At 44.5% G+C, this 22,887-nt stretch overlaps 1 protein-coding gene across 1 annotated transcript in view; it reads left to right on the top strand.

Annotated features, from left to right (window-relative positions):
• LOC115461563 (acid ceramidase-like) overlaps positions 1 to 22,887 on the top strand; it is a 321,963-nt gene that overhangs the window by 176,551 nt on the left and 122,525 nt on the right. Inside the window, exons 8-9 of the mRNA XM_030191472.1 lie at positions 18,050 to 18,194; positions 21,246 to 21,300. Coding sequence (XP_030047332.1) covers positions 18,050 to 18,194; positions 21,246 to 21,300 — 200 coding nt within the window. The remainder of the gene's footprint in view (positions 1 to 18,049; positions 18,195 to 21,245; positions 21,301 to 22,887) is intronic.

Consider the following 22,887-nt stretch of genomic DNA (forward strand, 5'->3'; position numbering starts at 1 on the left):
GACATTGTGTTTTTTCTGCGTTAAGTTTTAGCTGAAATGCATCCGCTCAAGAGTGCATGATTTGGAAGCTTTGGTTGATATCGTTGGTGATTTCCTTTAGATCATGTTTGAACGGGATGTAGATCGTAACATCATCTGCATATATGTAAGGATTGAGGTTTTGACTGGCCAGTAGTTTGGCTAGGGGTATCATCATTAGGTTGAAGAGGGTTGGTGAGAGAGGGGATCCTTGGGGGACTCCACATTCAGGTATCCATGTGGCTGATATAGCTGCGTTAGCTGTTACTTGGTATGATCTTGTGGTCAGGAATCCTCTAAACCAGTTAAGAACGTTACCTCCAACTCCAAAGTATTCTAGGATGTGTAATAATATTCCATGGTTGACCATGTCGAAGGCCCTGGGCATGTCAAATTGCAAGAGAAGTATATTGTTGCCCATTGCAATTGTTTGTTTAAATTTATTCATTAAAGCCACTAGTACTGTTTCAGTGCTGTGGTTTAATCGAAATCCTGATTGAGAGTCGTGTAGAATTGTGTGTTTATTTAGGTAGTTAGCTGTTTTGTCACTACGCCTTCCATTAGTTTGGTTATCAGCGGGATCGATGCTACTGGGCGATAGTTGGTTAAGTCACTTGTGCTTTTCTTTACGTCTTTAGGTAAAGGAGTAAGTAGAATGTTTCCTTTATCCTTTGGGAAGAGACCTTTTTGTAGCATGTAGTTCAGGTGACTTGAGTCTGTTTTGAGTTGTTGAGGGGCGGATCTTATAAGGTTACTAGGGCAGATGTCTAATTTGCATAGTGACTTGGCGTATCTTTTAAGCAACTGTGAGATGTTATCGATCGAGAGTATGTCAAAGGTGGTCCATGATCGGTCTGCTGGATGTTCCCCAGGTATTGGATCTAGACATTCAAGGAGGTTTGCATAATCAATTGTGTTGCTTAGTATCATGAGTCGTAGCTTTATAATTTTCTCTTTAAAGTAATTCGCAAGATTGTTTGCTGATGGTGTGTCTATATTGTTAGAGGTAACCGGTGTGGTATTTAGTAGTTTGTTTACGAGTTGGAAGAGTTTTTATATGTATCTTTGTAGTCTGGTCCGATTTTAGTTTTATAATATGATCTTTTAGTTTGTCTGATGGTTTCTTTGTAGTAGCTTCCAGTTGTTGAGTGCAGATTCATCTTTTTTCTTAGTCCATGCTCGTTCTAATCTTTTGACTTGTGTTTTTAATTCTTTCAGTTCTTCATTAAACCATGGTATTGAATTTTTTCTATGTGAGGTTCTGTATTGAAGTGGTGCTATGTTGTCTAATATGATTCTGCATCTGTTATCCCATTCATGAAGAAATTGGGGTAAGTCTGTTGTTGCTGTCCATTCATTGTTATAGAATTGTTGCCAAAATGTTAGCGGGTCTATTTTGCCTCTCGTGGTGTAGGTTAGTTGTTCTTGTTTATGTTATGAGTCTTTTGTTCTCCGGTGGAGGGAAAGGTTTGCTTTGTAGTGATCGGACCATGGTATGGCTGTCCATGTCCATGTCCATGTCTTTGTTTTTTGTCTTCAAATCATGTAACGACGTTTTCATTTCCATACTCTGTAAGCCACATTGAGCCTGCAAAAAGGTGGGAAAATGTGGGGTACAAATACAATAAATAATAAATAATAATTTTGTGTCTATTAGTGCGCGATTTAATTCTGATGAGAATTTGTATGTAATAATGTCTAGTGTGTGTCCTTTAGTATGGGTGGGTTGCATGTTTGGCCAGTGAAGCTCCCATAGTTGCAGGAAGTCCTTGCATTCATACACGTTTGTTAGGTTAGTATCCTCAAGGTGAAGGTTGATGTGTCCTACTATAAGAAGGTTTTGGGTAGAAACACATATGTTCGATATGAAATCCATAAAATGTGTTTGGCAGTCTTGCCAATTGCCTGGTGGCCTATAGAACAGGATAAGGTTTAGGTGGTCATGTAGGGTTGGGTGGTTGATTCTAACTGAAGCAGTTTCAAGTTCGGGAAGTATGGATTCAGTTATTGTTGTGACGGTGAATTGGGATCTATAGATTATCGCTATGCCTCCTCCTCTTTTTTTTCACCAACTACAACAGCTGTCTTAACCTTTCCCTCCCGGGCAGCACTTGGAGACATATCCTCGGTGTGAGAGGATAGTACTTTCCCTGGTGGGCAGGTCCTGGCTACAGGAGTACTTCCTACTTCACCAGTGTGATGCTGTCCTTCTAGGAGACCTCTCCTCCAAGGTAGCACAAGAGCTACCAGACTGGAGGTGGGACTTCTCTACAACATCCCCATAGGTCTCCTCTATGTACCTCTCTGTCTCCCTCAGCTCCACCAAGTCTTCTACTCTAGCCTCAAGAGAACGGACACGTTCTCTAAGAGCTAGGAGCTCTTTGCATCGGGCACGCACATATGACATCTCACCAACTAGGAGATAATCATACATGTGACACTCAATGCAAAAGACTGGATAACAACCCTCTCGCTGCTGGACTGCTGACTCCATCTTAGTGTTTTTGAGTTTTTCAATAATTTAAAACTTGCTACAGTATTAAGGATATTAGCCTAATATAAAAGTGTCTTTTAGTTTATATAGTATATTGTATGATTTATTTAGTGTTTCCTTCTTAGATGGTAATGAAATGTATTTAAAACTCTGTAAGAGCACTCCTTGCTTGTTCCCCTAATTACAATAACTGACTATAAATGAAGAGTTGTCCTAGGGGTGGGCGAGAAGACTAAACTAGATCCTGCAGTGCCTGTTAGATTCTGTTAATGCTGTGGAACAAAGCTTTTAAAACTAAGTGGAAAAGACTATGGAGATTAGTTGTTAAATTTTTCTTTTTGCCTAACACTAACCTACAATTCCTCCTTTAAACCCCAATCTTTAAGTTCCCAAAGCACAAAACAAAGTAGCGTTCACTTACCAGAGAAATGTCCTCTTCTCTCAGAACTTCTTAGAAAACGTTCAGTGGGACCTTTCCTCTTTATATAGTTTTGAATCTGAGGGGCCTTTTTTAAACAGGCTCTTTGAAGCTGACTCAGCAACCTATGCAAGTATTCTACTTCCCCACACCTTAATTAACACTTAATTGAGGTCGCTGGTTGAGCTACCTCTCCAGCAGCCAAGGAACAGAAAATAACTGCCTTTTAGAACAAGAATTTTTGGCTGTTTAGTTTCTACCTCTAGAAACTAAGATGAGATGAGATTAATATGATTTCCATACAGTATTAAAGGGTGCTATAGATAATTTATTATTATTAAAAATTCCGCTGTAAAAGACTTCAATGTTGTCTATAAAAGCAGAATCAGATAACTTATTCAGCCTCCAAGAAGGTGAGCGTTTTAGGTAAAGAAAGTTCCAACTTAATAGATACAAATGCATGGTTAGACAATACAATAGGAAATATAGAAGCAGAATTCACAAATTGTAATGATGTAGATTAATAAAAACGTCAATAAGAGAATATGATTGATTGTGGAGAATAAAAAAAAAATGTGAATTCCTGTTGGATGATAAATTCTCCAAGGATCTCCCAGGCCAGAATCTTTAATAAGTTGGTGCAGATTAGACCACATTTTAGATGGACAAAAGTAGCATAATGATTGATGGTCCATTACTTTATTCAATGTAAAATTAAAGCCACCCCCCAATTAAAATAGAATGATCACTATATTCCAAAAAGGACTTCCGGATGGAGAGCATGAAAGATGAAGAGTCCACATTCTGTGTATAATTGTTCATTATAGTTAATTGAAAAGAGTCAATATTAACCACAGCAATGGTCCATCTCCCTTCTGAATCTATTTCTTGAAGTAATACATTAACATTTAAGGATTTTGTTTAAAGAAAATAGAGACCCCTCTTTTCTTAGAGATGGCAGGAGAAGATAAATGACACCCAGACCAGGAAAAAAAAAAGCTGTCTTCCATATTTAGATGAGTCTCCTGTAAAAGCAGAATGCCAACCTGTTATAAACATAATCAGAAACGTTGTGCCTTTTAATATGATGATTTAAGTCTATTCACATTCCAAGATGCAAACAGTAAAGGCTTCATGTATTGCAAAAATATGTTGGTGGTGCATAATCACAGAAAATGGCTCTTAAGAGTGCATTAGACATAAATTGAAGAAAAGATATTACATAATACTGCAATATATTCATAAGATAAAATATATTAAAGTGAGTAGCAATCTTCCTAAAGACAAAGAAAGAACAGTGAGTACTAAGAGGCATATTTTCAAAGCACTTTGGGAGGCTAAGTTCCATAGGTTTCTATGGAACTTTGGGAGGCTAAGTGCTTTGAAAATGAGCCTGTAAGTCAGCCAGAGCATATCAGCTAAGACAGAATGCAACTACTTATAATTACCAAAAAGATATGATTTCCAAACCTCTTTATATAGTTACAATAGGTATAAGATTCCAATCAATCAAAGAAAAGTATAAGACAACGAGCAATATAAATGACAATACCAAATGGAATTTGAAGAAGAGAACAAAGTTCAACCCTTTTTAATACCAAGAATCCAGCTGTGTAGAAGATCAGGTGCAGTTATGAAAGGTCACTTTCATTCTTGCCGGATAAAGTAAACCAACCTCGCACCAGTCTTTTTAAAAATCCTGTCAGAGTAATTAAAAACTTTGTACACTTTGCCACTGTAGATACCGCTAAGTCGGGAACAATTAAGGTCCTTTGACTCTGATGAAGTAAGGAAGCCTTGGTTTTAACGTTCTGCAGAATTTGAAGCGCATGGGGATAATGCAGCAATTTAGCTACAATAAGACATGGATGTTCGGTGCCATTTTGCAGTCTGGAAGGAGTGTAGTCAGCCCTTTCAGATTCCATAGGCTCAGCAAATTTGAGGTCCAAAAATTTTAGAAGCCAATTCACCAAAAAATTATTGATGTCCATTCACTCTGAGCCTTCAGGTAGGCCCAAAATTCTTATACTGTTTCTCCTACTTGTATTGTCAAGATCCTCAAAGTCATCTGTAATTTTTAATTGTGCAGGAATTGGCCTGTACCTGAGGAGTCGAGAATTCCAAATCAGCCATGCATGAGGAGAGATCTTGTATTGATTGCTGAGAAGAGGCAAATTGTATATGAATATTCTCTCTAATTCATGCTTCATATCTCGAGAAATATCCATATGATTCTTCCACATTTCTTTTATGTGGCATAACTCCAATAATAATGAGTCATCATTGCTAATCTCTGTACTCAAACCACTGTTTTTTTCTGGAGAAGGAGAGTTGGATTTAAGCCTCTTCAGGTTGTGATGAGAATCCGATTTGTTCTTTTTAATTTCTCACAATACATTCAATATTAAATGTGGTTAATATGAAATGCCGGCAAAATAAATTCATTAGGTGAGAAAACAGGTTGAGAATGTGTAGCGATAAGTGAGAGCACTTAAGCCAGGTTGCTATTGTGCACAACTCAAACTGGAAGTCCAAAATTGGCCACAGTTTTATTTAAACACAAAGCATAATCACAATGTGCATCCTAACTAAAGAGCCCTTTTACTAAAGCTTAGCTCATGCTAATGGACATTAGCATGTAGTAAATGCTGTGTGTCCTATTTTATACCTATGGGCCACGTGCTAAGCTTTAGTAAAAAGGCCCCTGATTTTCCCTAGGTTTGAAATATACTATAAGATGGAATTCAGGGCCAGCCCAATCATCAGGCAAGAGGAGGCAGTCACCTAGGGTGGCAGCAGTGTTGCCAGGTGGAAAATTTTTTTCCCACCCAATCCAGCACAAAAACTGCCCAAAACCTGCCCACACTCAAACCCCGCCCCTGACACCCCCACCCCCGCCGTCACCGGCCCCGCCTCCCCGTCACTGGCCCCGCCTCCCCGTCATCGGCCCCGCCTCCCCCGTCATCGGCCCCGCCTCCCCCGTCATCGGCCCCGCCTCCTACGTCACTAACCCCGCCCAAAAACGTCACTAACCCCGCCCTGCGGCCGAAAAAGCCGCACAAAAAACCGCCCTGAAGCCCAAAAAGCAGCCCAAAAAACCGCAACCCGCCGCGGGCAAAAATTTCCCGCGGCGGGTCGCGGAAAACCGCCCAATTGGGCGGTAAAACCGCCCACCTGGCAACACTGGGTGGCAGCTTCTGGGAGGCGGGGTGGAGGGCAGCAAAGATCCGCTGCAGTCAAAATAAACAATAGAACCTGACAGTCACACAAACTCGCAACCATCAATGCCTATTTTACCTGCAGGAGGGGTGAGCGATTTTCAAATTGACGTCTTGTGAGGGGCACATTAAGAATCTGAGTTGAAGGGGGTTGTAAGGCTGAAAGTTCACTTAGGATGCTCAGTACTCTTGCACTGACCCTGATAGAATTATTGAAAGAAACGTTAAGTCATATTATCCCTACTTTGTGATCAGCTGACCTGCTAGATTGACCCTGCTGTGCCATGCTTATGATTGCAGCTAACTACTACTGAGGCAGCTTAACACTACTACTATAAATAATTTGTATAGCGCTACCAGTCGTACGCAGCGCTTCACAATTTAACATGAAGAAAGACTGTCCCTGCTCAAAAGAGCTTACAATCTGAATCAAGACAGACAGACAGCTAAGGCTTACAATGCCCTTTGTACCCAGTCTGCCAAACTGACCAGCTGCTTCTTGCTTTTTCTTTGCCAAGGTCGATCGCACCGCTTTCTGTCTACACGTCCCGCTGCCAAACATGAAAAATGCTACTCAGATGTCACTGTGCACAGGGTATTGCTCTGGCTGTAGACTGAACACCTGATTCAGGCATCCATCTTCCCCTGTGACGCCACTTCCTTCCCCCTTCTTCCTTACATTTTACGGTGCAAACACCCTGTTTGATAAACCTGGGTGTGTTCTTACTTGTACAAAGTTTAAACAGTATGGCACTTGCTTTCAATCTGTATGAGTACTGCACTGTCTGCTCTCTTCAGTGTGAGTTCTGCTCCTGTCCTGAACCTAAAACATGTGATAGGCTGCAACAGCCTATCTAGCAGGCAAACAAATGTGGCAGGGAGGGTAAATGCTTGGGTTTGGTCACAGACACAGCTTTTTTAAAATCATGGGGTACTCAGTGGTACTGTGTGTTGGCACCTTTTCTGCTGCTTACTAAAATGACCCATGGTCCTCATGAAGGAGCTTATATGCTGCACATCCCCAAATGCACACACAGAGAGGTCCCCCCCCCCCCAATGATAGAAGCTCAGCCCCCTGCAAAATGTGGGAGACATGGACCACAGAGGCCAAGGTGTTCAGATAATTTAAAGTAGACAAAAAATAGTTTAGTTTGGGTTTAGTGTGTTTTTAAACACATTTGTGTTTTAAACTGGTTTGCTATCTGTTTAGTCTGAAAACTACCAAAAGAATTAGATCTTTTGTTTGCTTCCTAAAAGTGTACCCTTCCCCCCATCTGGCTTGTAAATCTGTAGGTTAAGGTGTGGCTGATAGCTTGTGTTGGAGGAGGAGCAGTTAAACCACATGGTCTTTTCCTGACTCCTGCCTAAAGGACACTCACAGATAAGACTGGCTTTAATTCTGCATTGATAGCTTTATATCTTTCCTGGTTTTTTTTTTTATCTACTCTGCTAAAATTGTGATTTGCATGTCCCAATCCTTAGAGCTGTACACCTGGACACTTCTTCTGGTACATTTAAGTGAAGCTCTGCAGATAGGTTACAGCAGATACACTCCTAAGGTCTTAAGCTTAAGCCCACCCACCCCAAGATGGATACTTCATAAATAACTTTCCCAAATACACTACTTATCACAAATTAACTCCACCCATATTACAACTGTCTCTGAAAAGAAAACCCCTCATTATCACAGGAATCCCCAGTCTTCTACTCACCAGCTAAGGATTACTGCTCTAATAATAAGGATCTCAGCTAACATATCCATAGGCTGCTATTCTCACTATATCACACCTGTTCATACCCATTTCAACCAATCAGGATGACTTTTATTCTCTGTAATAATTGTGGTGCTTTAGTTTCAAGACCAATTATCTGGAGACTAAAGGCTTGTCCTATCTGTCTGCAGCTCACTAGATTAAAACACGAGCTCAGTAAAGTAAAACAGGAACTAGATGCACTTAAAGCAGCATCTAGGACCGCACAATATCATACTGCACAGAATCATACCAAATTATCACCACTACCACAAAGGATAAAACCACCTAAGAATAGATGGATCACGGAAGGCTCAGGCAGACTTCGTTATGTGACAAGAAAGCATCCGGCCTCACAAGTGCTGCCCCTACAAAATTCTTTTACTCCATTACAGCACTGTGATGTTCTTGAAAACAGAACGGAAGCCAAAGAAAAAACAGTAAAAGTGGAACAAAAAGATATGAAGGTACCCAAAGAGAAAAGAAACCCCCAAATCACTAATATTGAAACGCATACCAGGAAATGTAGCTGGAAAGCGATGACCACAAATGCTCGCAGTCTAAGCAATAAAGTTCATGACCTTCAGGCCCTGATGTTGGAGGCAGACTTGGATATTGTTGCAATCATGGAGACGTGGCTCAATGGTTCCCATGAATGGGATGCAAACATACCAGGCTATAATCTATTTAGGAAGGATAGAGAGGGTCGTAAAAGTGGAGGAGTAGCTCTGTATGTGAGGAATGATATCACGGCAACTGAAATGACCAGGACCTGGGGAAAGGAAGAAGTGATATGGATCACCTTAAAAAGAGAGGATAGAACCTCTGTCAACGTGGGTGTTGTCTACAGACTCCCGACACAATTAGAGGACCTAGATAAAGATCTGATCACAGATATTCAAAAATTAGGAAAGAAAAAAGACGTTCTGTTGATGGGAGATTTCAATCTGCCGGATGTAGATTGGAAGGTTCCGTCTGCGAAATCGGAAAGAAGTAGAGAGAGAGTGGATGCTTTCCAAAGTGCTCTGCTCAGACAAATGGTGACGGAACCCATGAGGGAGGGAGCGACGCTGGATCTGGTGCTCACAAATGGGGATAGTGTATCAAATGTCCGAGTGGGTGCCCACCTGGGCAGCAGTGACCATCAAACGGTTTGGTTCGATATGACAGCTGAAGTGGAGGGCGGCCACTCAAAACCTAAGTCTTAGATTTCAAGCATGCTGATTTTAGTAAAATGGGGGAATACCTGAGGAAGGAGCTGATGGGCTGTGAGAACGAACAAGAAGTGGAAGGACAGTGGTCCAGGCTGAAAGAAGCTATAAATAGAGCCACAAGCATTTATGTAAGGAGAGTAAATAAAAGCAAGAGAAAAAGGAAACCGATATGGTTCTCCAAGCAAGTGGCCGAGAAAATAAAGGCTAAAGAGTTGGCGTTCCTGAAATACACCAAAACTCAAGAAGCCTAACACAGAGAGGAATACCGGAGGAAACTGAAAGAAGCCAAGAGAGAGATACGTCTGGCGAAAGCACAAGCGGAAGAAAAAATGGCTAGAAATGTAAGGAGGGGTGACAAAAATTTCTTCAGGTATATTAGTGAAAGGAGGAAGACAAATAAGGGAATTGTGAGTCTGAAAGACACTGCGAACCGCTATGTAGATAATGATGATGAAAAAGCAAATTTGCTAAATAGACACTTTTGTTCTGTATTCACAGAAGAAAATCCTGGAGAAGGACCACGATGGACTGGCAAAAGTGCAAATGAAAATGGAGAAGATATAGCACCGTTCATGGAAGAGAGTGTGTATAAACAACTTGAAAAGCTAAAGGTGGACAAAGCCGTGGGACTGGACGGGATCCACCCCAGGATATTAAAGGAGCTCAGAGAGGTTCTGGCGGGTCCTCTTAAAGGTTTGTTTAATAAATCATTGGAAACAGGAGAGGTTTCGTGGGATTGGAGAACGGTGGATGTGGTCCCTCTTCACAAAAGTGGTGATAGGGAAGAAGCTGGAAACTACAGGCCGGTAAGCCTCACTTCGATTATTGGAAAAGTAATGGAAGCGATGCTGAAGGAAAGGATAGTGAATTTCCTGGAAGCCAATAAGTTGCAAGATCTGAGACATGGTTTTACCAAAGGGAAATCGTGCCAAACGAATTTCATTGAATTCTTTGACTGGGTGACTGGAGAATTAAATCAGGGATGTGATATAGACGTAATCTACCTAGATTTCAGCAAGGCTTTTGACACACTTCCCCACAGGAGGCTCTTGAACAAACTGGATGGGCTGAAGATAGGACCCGAAGTGGTGAACTGGATTAGGAACTGGTTGATGGACAGACGCCAGAGGGTGGTGGTAAATGGAATTCGCTCGGAGGAGGGAAAGGTGATTAGTGGAGTGCCTCAGGGATCGGTGCTAGGACCGATTCTGTTCAATATATTTGTGAGTGACATTGCTGAAGGGTTATGTCAAGTATACACAGCAGGAACCTGGGTTGTGAGCCCTTGAGCCACTGCCAAGGAGCGGCAGTGGCAGGCAAAACCACCTCACACTGGAGGCTAAGCAAATCTCAGGCAAGCAGTTAGGCTTCACCTGTACCTGGCCACTTTCCACCAGGAGTTGAGCTCCCAGCTTCAGGTGGCCGACAGGACTTTGCAGGACAGGGCAGGACTGGATAACAGCAAGGCAGCACAGGGACTGAGTGTCAGAGGGGAAAGGAAGGAACATGGGCAGCAAGGCAGGAAACTGGGCTAGACAATACAACACAAGGCAGGGACAGGACAAGCTAGGGGACAGAAACTGGAAGCTGCAACCAGCCACTGAAACAGGGAACAAAACACTGACTAACAAGACATAGAACTAAAAGCTGCAAGCAACCACAAAGCCAGCACACAAACAGAAACTAAACACTGAGATACAAACAAGAAACAAGGCTAGGAAAACAAATAAACCCTAAACTAAACCAAACACAGACTAACTAGAAATAGGCAAGAATCAAGGCAAGAATCTCAGACAAATCACTGGACTAGCAGAAGTGCAACAAGCACCAACATACCAGGGCCTTAGACGCAATGCAAAGGCAAAGGCAGAGAGGTTCCAAATGGCTAATAAGCCCAGCAGGCAGCTGAGACTCAGGTGCAACAATGACCAGGCAACTAAGGGTCGGGCTGCCTGGAAGATCCGAACTGGACTGAGCTGAAATCTGGAACGGGTGACAGCACACCGACAATCTAATACAGCCAGCACACAGAGACAGAGACAGAACTAACTCACAAAGAACAGACAGAAGCCAGCTCAGAAGCTGACCACAGGAAATAAGGTGAGTCTGAGAGGGGTCACGGACACAGACGTGACAGGTTAGAAGGTAAAGTTTGCCTTTTTGTGGATGATACTAAGATTTGTAACAGAGTGGACACCCGGGAGGGAGTGGAAAACATGAAAAAGGATCTGCGGAAGCTAGAAGAATGTTCTAAGGTTTGGCAATTAAAATTCAATGCGAAGAAATGCAAAATGATGCACTTAGGGAGTAGATATCCACGGGAGACGTATGTGTTAGGCGGGGGAGAGTCTGATAGGTACCGAAGGGGAGAGGGATCTTGGGGTGATAGTATCTGAGGATCTGAAGGCAACGAAACAGTGTGATAAGGCGGTGGTTGTAAGTAGAAGGTTGCTAGGCTGTATAGAAAGGGGAGTGACCAGCAGAAGAAAAGAGGTTTTAATGCCCCTGTATAAGTCGTTGGTGAGGCCCCACCTGGAGTATTGTGTTCAGTTCTGGAGGCCGTATCTTGCTAAGGATGTAAAAACAATTGAAGCGGTGCAAAGAAAAGCTACGAGATTGGCATGGGATTTGCGTTACAAGACGTATGAGGAGAGACTTGCTGACCTGAACACAGGGCCGTGCCTAGGGTCTCTGGCGCCCCCCTGCAGACTATCAATTGGCGCCCCCCCCCCCCCCCCGTGAAAATGATCACGCCCCCCCCCCCCCATGAAAATGATCACTCACACACTTGCCACACTGAAAGGAATTGTCAGCAATATTCTTAGAAACAAATTGGTATACATTGCAAAATAAGATAGCAGATGTAAATTCTCAAAGTGGACATATTCCAAATGCTAAAATGAAAATAAAATGATTTTTTTTCTACCTTTGTTGTCTGGTGACTTTCTTTTTTCAATCATGCTGGTCCAGTATCTGATTCTGCTGCTATCTGTCCTCTTAACTCCATTTCCAGGGCTTCCTTTCCATTTATTTCTTTACTTTTCTCCTTTCTTCTTCATTTCTTGCTCTATATCCATTTCCAGCAATTTCTCCTCTCTCCCTGGGTCCTGCCCTCCCATCCATGTCCATTCTTGTCCCTCTCTGCCCTTCCCTCCTCCATCCATAGCCAGCAATCCTCCTCTCTCCCCTCCCCTCCATTTCCAGCAATTTGTCCTCTCCCTGGGCCCCCATGTCCATCCTTGTCCCTCTCTGCCCTTCCCTCCTCCATCCATAGCCAGCAATCCTCTCTCCCCTCCCCTTCCAGCAATTTGTCCTCTCCCTGGGCCCTGCCCTCCCATCGATGCCTCTCTGCCCTCCCATCCATGCCTCTCTGCCCTTCCCTCCGCGCCCTGGGGCCTTTAAATCTTTTACTTCTGGTCGCAGCAGCGTCAGTGAAAGCGGAGCGCTGCCGACATCTCCCTTCCCTTTGCGCTCTTGGTTCCCTCAGTGTCCGCCTTCTTCTGACGTCAGAAGAAGGCGGGACACTGAGGGAACCAACGAGTGCAAGGGAAGGGAGACGTCGGCAGCAGTGGCGTAGCTAGGTAGTTGACACCCGGGGCTGGTCATTTTTTTAACACCCCCCCCCCCCCCCCCAAATCCAGTACTAGGCATACCGAGAATACAAAACACGACCTATAGAGCAATTTTACCATACCATAAGCAGTCGTTTCTATGAGTCACACAAGGAAAAGGAAGCATCTTAAGCACTACAGTGAGCACTAGAACATCAATTCACCTATTGTAAAACGAAACCAGACAGAATAGTACAGATCGTCGATCCTGCACAGTCAATGCCAACTGAAAGCCATGTCTTTTTCACAAACACAGATACACCCTAATCCACTATAGAATAGTAATCATAAACTTTCTATTTAGACAAAATTAAACTGAACCCCCAATGCCAGACTCTGCATACAATGCAACGCCACAGAAACAGAAAATGTTTCCTAGTACTGTGCAAAATATAAAGACAGCAGATGTAAATTTGAAAAAACTAACAAATACCAATCACCACTTTACAAATTAACAAATAGAAATAAAACAAATACAGAAATAAAATAATACCATTTTATTGGACTAATACATTTAACTTCCAGAGGCCAAAATCTCCTTCCTCAGGTCAATACAGTATAGTGCTGTTACAGTATCCTATCCTGATCTGAGGAAGGGGGTTTTGTTCTCTGAAAGTTAAGTCAAAATGTATTAAAATTAGTCCAATAAAAAGATTACCTTATTTACATGTTCTATTTATAAACATTTATTAACACAGCTAAAATACTATATCCTAAAGCAAAATAATAAAAATATATATTTACAGTTTTGTTGTCTTTGGTTTCTGCTTTCCTCATCTTCTTTCACCGTCTTCCTTCCATCCAGCATCTGTCTTCGCTCTCTCTCTGCCATCCAGTGTCTGCCCTCTCTAATGTGCCTTCCATCCACATCTGCCCTCTATTTCTGCCCCTTCCATCCACCATCTCTGCCCCAGTCTGCCATCTCTCTCTCCCCCTTCCATCCACCATCTGCCCTCTCTCTCTCCTTTCCCTCCAGCATTTGCCCTCTATCTCTGCCCCTTCCATCCACTGTCTGCTCTTTCACTCCCTTCTATCCACTGTCTGCCCTTTCTCTCTGCTCCTTCGATTCACCATTTGCCCTCTCTCTTTCCCCCTCCCATCCATTCAGGGTCTGCCCTCCCTCTCACTCCCCATTCCATCCAGGATCTATCCCTCCTCTCTCAATGCCCCCTCTTTTGGCTCCCAGTTCCCACCTGCGGCTGCCCCTAGTTCCAGATCCATTGATTCTCCCATCCACCTCTGCCCCAGGCATGACCCCATTCTCCCTCCTGCTCACTTTTCAGACCCCAGTTCCAGATCCATGCCCCTTCTCCCATCTGTCTCCCACCCAGTCCCTTCTGCCCATCCAAGTCCCCCTCACCTCATCTGTCTCCCACCCAGTCCCTTCTGCTATCCAAGTGCCCCCCACCCTCACCCCATCTGTCTCCCACCCAGTCCCTTCTGCTATCCAAGTGCCCCCCACCCTCACCCCATCTGTCTCCCACCCAGTCCCTTCTGCCCATCCGAGTCCCCCTCACCCCATTTGTCTCCCACCCAGTCCCTTCTGCTATCCATGTGCCCCCCCCACCCTCACCCCATCTGTCTCCCACCCAGTCCCTTCTGCCCATCCGAGTCCCCCTCACCCCATCTGGCTCCCACCCAGTCCCTTCTGCTATCCAAGTGCCCCCCACCCTCACCCTGTCTCCCACCCAGTCCCTTCTGCCCATCCGAGTCCCCCTCACTCATCTGTCTCCCACCCAGTCCCTTCTGCTATCCAAGTGCCCCCCACCCTCACCCCATCTGTCTCCCACCCAGTCCCTTCTGCCCATCCGAGTCCCCCTCACCCCATCTGGCTCCCACCCAGTCCCTTCTGCCCATCCGAGTCCCCCTCACCCCAACTGGCTCCCACCCAGTCCCTTCTGCTATCCAAGTGCCCCCCACCCTCACCCCATCTGTCTCCCACCCAGTCCCTTCTGCCCATCCGAGTCCCCCTCACCCCATCTGGCTCCCACCCAGTCCCTTCTGCCCATCCGAGTCCCCCTCACCCCATCTGGCTCCCACCCAGTCCCTTCTGCCCATCCGAGTCCCCCTCACCCCATCTGGCTCCCACCCAGTCCCTTCTGCTATCCAAGTGCCCCCACCCTCACCCCATCTGTCTCCCACCCAGTCCCTTCTGCCCATCCGAGTCCCCCTCACCCCATCTGTCTCCCACCCAGTCCCTTCTGCTATCCGAGTCCCCCCACCTTCACCCCATCTGTCCCCCACCCTCACCCTGCCTCGTCTTCTCCCTGCCACCCGGTCTTTAAAAATAAATTGCCGACGCGATAGGGAGCGCAGCACCTCATGTGCAAGTAAAAGAAGCGGATCCGATCATCTCATTGGGCCTTCCTTCACTGTCCCGCCCTAGAGGAAATAGGAAGTTGCGTCAGAGGAGGGCGGGACAGTGAGGGAAGGCCCAATGAGATGATCGGATCCGCTTCTTTTACTTGCACACGAGGTGCTGCGCTTGCTATTCGCGTCGGCAATTTATTTTTAAAGGGCTGGTGCGGGGGAGGGGCTGCCAGGAAGAAGAGCAGCGGGAGCGGCGGCACCCCCCTTTCTGATGACACTCGGGGCGGACCGCCCCCACCGCCCCGCCCTTGCTGGTCGGCAGCGCTTTCACTGACGCTGCTGCGACCCAGGTAAAATATTTAAAGGCCTTTGCGGCGCGGGGCGAGGGTAAGCACCGCGGTGGCGCCCTCCAGAGGTGGGCGCCCCCCTGCGGCGCTTACCTCGCTTACCGCATCGGCACGGCCCTGCCTGAACATGTATACCCTGGAGGAAAGGAGAAACAGGGGTGATATGATACAGACGTTCAAATATCTGAAGGGTATTAATCCGCAAACGAACCTTTTCCATAGATGGGAAGGCGGTAGAACTAGAGCGCACGATACGAGATTGAAGGGGGGCAGACTCAAGAAAAATGTCGGGAAGTATTTTTTCACGGAGAGAGTGTTGGATGCTTGGAATGCTCTCCCACGGGAGGTGGTGGAGAGGAAAATGATAACGGAATTCAAACATGTGTGGGATAAACATAAAGGAATCCTGTTCCGAGGGAATGGATCCTCAGAAGCTTAGCTGAGATTAGGTGGCGGAGGCGGTGCTGGTGGTTGAGAGGCGAGGATAGTGCTGGGCAGACTTATACGGTCTGTCCCAGAGCCGGTGGTTGGGAGGCAGGGATAGTGCTGGGCAGACTTATACGGTCTGTGCCCTGAAAATGACAGATACAAATCAAGGTAAGGTATACACAAAAAGTAGCACATATGAGTTTGTCTTGTTGGGCAGACTGGATGGACTGTGCAGGTCTTTTCTGCCGTCATCTACTATGTTACTATATTTGTGCATTACATTTTTGAAATTTACCACCACTATGTCTGTCTTTCTATATGGTGATTTACTGTGTGAATGAGTTGTTGATTACTCCTGGTACTTCCTACCCCTTCCTCTCCATCCACTGATTTTCATCACAACAGTACTGACCACATGGGCTACATTATAAGCACCTGGGTAAGTCCAGGAGAGGCACTTTCCTGAAAAGTTAGGGAGCAGTGTCCCCACCATCTGTGAAAGTGTTTTAAAAATATGTATCCTTATTGTAACACCTAAAAGTTCACATGACCCCAAAGCATGAAGACAGTAGCAAGTTAGCATAGGGCTGTGTAAGTTGATTTGATTTATTAATTTATAACCTGCTATCAACTAAGCAGGTTACAAGTGTATCTGAATGTAACTCACTTTGAGCTTCTACTGAAAAAGGTGTGAGCTAAATCCAAATAAATAAAATAAAGTAAAAGCACACACATAAAGGTGCTCATTTTCAAAGCATAGTAACCTATGTAACTTTGTAAGTCTGTGCTTTGAAAATGAGCCTCAGAATTTAAGGTCTGACAATAAGAATCTTAATATTACCATTGTACCAACAGTCTAGACCAACATCATGTCTGTACAGACATTTGTGTTTTCAGCTTCCTTTTGAAATCAGATATTGACAAAATCATCAATGCACACTCAAGACCCCTGTGCTTTGCAGAGGTTTCCTTTCTAACAGGAAGCCCACGTGGGAGGAAGGTGCAGGACCTGTGAACATTTACCGATGCATATGCCCCATGCTGACTCTATGATTAATTTATGAGCACAAGTGAGTGATTCACCTTTGGGTGAACTGAGAACAATCGTGCCAATTATATGAGACTCTACCCCGTTAGATGTATATAGCTAACTTGTTTAACACTTGGTTAGCAACGTTTTTGGTATTTGACTCTACTACTGGGCATTGTTTGTAGTGGAGGTCCAGAGGGAGAGGAAGCAGCTCTGATGATGTGACCGGCATATCTAGCTTGGTTGCCATCCAGAGCGGAGCACCCCTTCCTCCAGGCACATCGCACCCCCCCTCCTCCAGGCATGTCCCCCCATCCACCCTCTCTCACACAGCTGACAGCTCTGCTGGTCCCCTTCCCCAGAACAGAAAGTTGATGTCAGAGGGGGTGAACCGGTAAAGCCGACAGCTGTGCGACTGCTCAGTGCACCCCTTTGCCTGCTCCCAGGGCGGACTGCCCCCACTGCATTACCCTTAATATACCACTGTCTATTTGGAGTTCCACACCACAGTTTGGGAACTACTGATCTATGGTCATATTAGGATGCCCCATTGGCAAACTTTATTCTGCAAATGAGATTAGCGTTGTTTTCTGTTCATTGGAGGTTAATGGGATTTTGGCATGTTTAGAGAGAAGCATGTTTAGAGAGAAACATTTAGGCTGAGGGAGGGAGGATAAGTGTTGCTGCAGGTACAACAACTGGCCACTAGCACAAGAGTAACACAGAGGGGTTGGCTCGTGGAAGAAGCTCTGCCTCCAGCCCTTGAACTGATTCACCTGGGGAAGCCATGTTTAGGAAGGGGAAGAGTAAGGGCAGAAAGGGAATCGGAACAAAATCTAACACGATTGTCATCCTCTGGAATATATTTGAATGATTTATCTTTAAGCAGACTCAGATACTGTGGTTGTGACTTTTATATTAAAAAATAGACATAGAACCACAGAAAATAGCAGATAAAGACAACATCCATACCAGCTTAAAAAAAAAAAAAGGTCTACAATCCTTTCCTCTCCCTCAGAGATCCTCCCTGGTCAACCCATGCTATCTTGAATTCTTGCAGATACAGTGCTTTCTAGCCTCTTGCCACACACACTGTGTGGGGGTAGTACTGGAGAGCAAGAAATTGGAGGCTGGATTGGGTAGTAAAGAGACAGGAGAGGCATTGAATCAGTTCTGTGTTCTGACTGAGAATGCTTTGTTTATATGCAGTTGGGATATAAAGCATAGCGCATGGATTTTAAACAGAGCTCTTAAACCTTTGCTGTTGAACATCGATTTCCAGAAGAAAAAGAAAACCGTTTTTAAGGGTGTAACCTTTGCTGGTTTCGCGGGCGTGCTTACTGGCATCAGACCGGTAAGTGGTTTTGGGTGTTCTTTATGTCAAAACTTTTAAGTTCATATTTTATAGTATGAAGTACCAGAAGAATAGGTAAAGGTAAAAGGGTAAATGGTCATGCATTTGAAATACCACCTTTCTGTGCTACAACCAAATGGATTTCAACATATGTGACCATCTCTGGGAAAAGGTGACTAAAGTATCGGATCCAAAATGTTGAGAATAGCCGATTTATGTCATAGGTCCATAAGCAGTCAGAAAAAGTTATGTTTGAATGGGTGTAATTATATAATTTTTTTCAAATAAACAGATGGGGTTTAGACTGTTTTATTGTTCTAACAGAATTAATTAAAACCTCAACTTTTTAGTTCTCGTGACTTTAGTCATATTTCCCAGAGATGGTCAAATATTATATGCAGGTAATTTCTCTGACCCTGGGCTTACAACCTGGGGCAGTGGAGGATTAAGTAACTTGCACAAGGCCACTAGCTTCTAGAGTGGAAATTGACTCTGGTTCTCCAGGTTGTCAACCCCACTGCACGAACCATTAGATTACTTTTACTCCATGCCATTAGGTACAGTTAATGCTTTCAAAGAGCACTAGTTAGGAAAAAAAAATCTCTGACCTTTGGGCTCTTGCCGTTCAAGTAGGCAGAGCTCACAGCAGTCTGCAAGGAGGAGAAGCCTCACCATCACTCGGCGGCGAGACTTGGTACCTGGTTCTGAGGGGAACTGTGGTTTTGGTCACTCATTTGGATCAGAGAAGGAAAGAAAAATAGAAGAACACTCTGGATAGACAAGGCTCATGGTGTTCTAGTGCCAGGTAGGACAGGCTCTGATTAAGATGGAAGTTTAGAAGGCCCAGAGGAAGCTGCCAAGCTAAAAAAATAAAATGTATTAATTTCAAACTTAGTTAAAATGGTGCCTGGGAGTCCTAGGTTACTACTACTACTACTGCTTATCATTTCTAAAGCGCTACTAGACATACGCAGTGCTGTACACTTGAACATGTCCCTGCTCGACAGAGCTTACAATCTAATTAGGACAGACAGACAGAACAAATAAGGGAATATTAAAGTGAGGATGATAAAATAAGGGTTCTGAACAAAGTGAATAAGGGTTAGGAGTTAAAAGCAGCATCAAAAAGGTGGGATTTTAGCTTAGATTTGAAGACGGCCAGAGATGGAGCTTGACGTACTGGCTCAGGAAGTCTATTCCAGGCATATGGTGCAGCAAGATAAAAGGAATGGAGTCTGGAGTTAGCAGTGGAGGAGAAGGGTGCAGATTTACCCAGTGAACAGAGTTCCTGGGGAGGAATGTAGGGAGAGATGACAGTGGAGAGGTACTGAGGAGCTGCAGAGTGAATGCACTTATAGGAAGCCAGTGAAGTGACTTGAGGAGAGGGCTAATATGAGCATAACGACACTGGCGGAATATTAGTCGTGCAGCAGAATTTTGAACAGAGAGGAGAGAGATGGCTAAGTGGGAGACCTGTAAGAAGCAAGTTGCAATAGTCTAAGCGAGAGATAAGAGTGTGGATGAGGGTTCTGGTAGTGTGCTCAGAATGGAAAGGGCAAATTTTGCTGATATTACAGAGAAAGAAACGACAGGTTTTAGTAGTCTGCTGAATATGTGCAGAGAAGGAGAGGGAGGAGTCGAAGATGACCCCAAGGTTACGAGCTGATGAGATAGGAAGGATGAGAGTGTTAACCACAGAAATAGAGAATGGAGGAGGAGGAGAGGTTGGTTCAGGGGGAATGATGAGAAGCTCAGTCTTGGTCATGTTTAGTTTCAGATGGCGCTGAGACAGGCAGGCTGATATTTTGGCCTGAATTTCTGCTGAGATTTCTGGTGTGGAGAGGTAGATCTGGGAGTCATCAGCGTAAAGATGATACTGAAAACCATGGGATGAGATCAAGAGTACCAAGGGAAGAAGTATAGATGGAGAAAAGAAGAGGTCCCAGGACAGATCCCTGAGGTACACCAACTGACAGTGGGATAGAAGTAGAAGAGGATCCACTAGAGTATACGCTAAAGGTACGCTGGGAGAGATAAGAAGAAAACCAGGAAAGAACAGAGCCCTGAAATCCAAGTGAGGACAGCGTATCAAGGAGTAGGCTGTGATCAACAGTGTCAATGCTTAGGTGCCTGTAGTATTTTGTCTGTGGGGTAGAGGGAAGGGAGGGATATTTTTAATGATGTAGCTATACAAATGCTGCTTTGTGATCTTGGTAGGTGGGTGGAAGAAGGTCACAATTTTAAACTGTTTTGTATCGGGGGAGAGACCACTTATACTTTTTGAGGGGAATTCTATGAATGGCACCCAAAGTTAGGTGCCAGGAAGATCCACGCTAAACTGATTTGCAAAGAGCATTCTGCTCTGAAAGCCCTTTGTAGAGTATTTAGTTAGTACGGATCTCGTGACTAACTTTGGGTGTGGCACTTTTAAGCTGCTGAAACCTGTGTAAATGCTGGCGTGCAACTAATGGCAGTTGGGCGCATAAATGACCCTATTCTATAGTATCGCAACTAATGTCTGGGAATGACCATGACCCACCCATTCCACTCCCATGGTCTTGCCCCATTTTGAGTGGTGCACTATAAAAGTTAGGTGGGTATTTTATAGGATAGGGTACAGGACAGATGTGTAAACACAATTGAATGCCAACACCAATTAACGGCTCATTAGCTAATTGGCTTGTGCATGGAATCTAGAGTTTATGCATGGTCTTTGCACCATTTTATATGCACATGTACTTCCACTGTGAAACTTTCTATGGGTACAAATCACACATGATCATTTGCAGCTTGTGTTCTTGCTTCCTCCTAACTGCAACTAAAAGTACACTGAGAGAGAACAATGGGTAAGTCACTGTTTAACTGGGTAAATAGCTTTGAAAACTGCTGGCCTACTGGTTTGTCCTAAATATGTAAAAACAATTTATAGTTTAACTTAAACTCTCAGTAGTGTCAGTGGACTTCGTAAAATGTTTTACGGGGTGGGGAATGGAATCCAATTTATTGATAAATTTCTTGATAGCAGTATGTCTTTTTGTCATTGTGCAACAGAAGGCTTTTACTTTGTCGATGAATGCACGTGGTGGCCCTAACGATGAATTAATGGGTGAGCTATTTTCTAAGCATTGCATCCTATGTATAAAGGATTTGTATAAACTTGCTAAATAGTGATGAGATGAGCAGTATCAAACTCGCTCACAAAATGTCTGCACATACTGTCACTGTTCAAGGCTATGCTTCATCCACAGGTTTGGCTGTGGAAATGAGACGTGTGGTTCTGTGGACATACAGTGGGGGAAATAAGTATTTGATCCCTTGCTGATTTTGTAAGTTTGCCCACTGACAAAGACATGAGCAGCCCATAATTGAAGGGTAGGTTATTAGTAACAGTGAGAGATAGCACATCACAAATTAAATCCGGAAAATCACATTGTGGAAAGTATATGAATTTATTTGCATTCTGCAGAGGGAAATAAGTATTTAATCCCTCTGGCAAACAAGACCTAATACTTGGTGGCAAAACCCTTGTTGGCAAGCACAGCGGTCAGACGTCTTCTGTAGTTGATGATGAGGTTTGCACACATGTCAGGAGGAATTTTGGTCCACTCCTCTTTGCAGATCATCTCTAAATCATTAAGAGTTCTGGGCTGTCGCTTGGCAACTCGCAGCTTCAGCTCCCTCCATAAGTTTTCAATGGGATTAAGGTCTGGTGACTGGCTAGGCCACTCCATGACCCTAATGTGCTTCTTCCTGAGCCACTCCTTTGTTGCCTTGGCTGTATGTTTTGGGTCATTGTCGTGCTGGAAGACCCAGCCACGACCCATTTTTAAGGCCCTGGCGGAGGGAAGGAGGTTGTCACTCAGAATTGTACGGTACATGGCCCCATCCATTCTCCCATTGATGCGGTGAAGTAGTCCTGTGCCCTTAGCAGAGAAACACCCCCAAAACATAACATTTCCACCTCCATGCTTGACAGTGGGGACGGTGTTCTTTGGGTCATAGGCAGCATTTCTCTTCCTCCAAACACGGCGAGTTGAGTTCATGCCAAAGAGCTCAATTTTTGTCTCATCTGACCACAGCACCTTCTCCCAATCACTCTCGGCATCATCCAGGTGTTCACTGGCAAACTTCAGACGGGCCGTCACATGTGCCTTCCGGAACAGGGGGACCTTGCGGGCACTGCAGGATTGCAATCCGTTATGTCGTAATGTGTTACCAATGGTTTTCGTGGTGACAGTGGTCCCAGCTGCCTTGAGATCATTGACAAGTTCCTCCCTTGTAGTTGTAGGCTGATTTCTAACCTTCCTCATGATCAAGGATACCCCACGAGGTGAGATTTTGCGTGGAGCCCCAGATCTTTGTCGATTGACAGTCATTTTGTACTTCTTCCATTTTCTTACTATGGCACCAACAGTTGTCTCCTTCTCGCCCAGCGTCTTACTGATGGTTTTGTAGCCCATTCCAGCCTTGTGTAGGTGTATGATCTTGTCCCTGACATCCTTAGACAGCTCCTTGCTCTTGGCCATTTTGTAGAGGTTAGAGTCTGACTGATTCACTGAGTCTGTGGACAGGTGTCTTTCATACAGGTGACCATTGCCGACAGCTGTCTGTCATGCAGGTAACGAGTTGATTTGGAGCATCTACCTGGTCTGTAGGGGCCAGATCTCTTACTGGTTGGTGGGGGATCAAATAC

The sequence above is a fragment of the Microcaecilia unicolor genome, chromosome 2, assembly GCF_901765095.1.
Source record: "Microcaecilia unicolor chromosome 2, aMicUni1.1, whole genome shotgun sequence".
In the NCBI taxonomy this organism is placed as follows: Eukaryota; Metazoa; Chordata; class Amphibia; order Gymnophiona; family Siphonopidae; genus Microcaecilia; species Microcaecilia unicolor.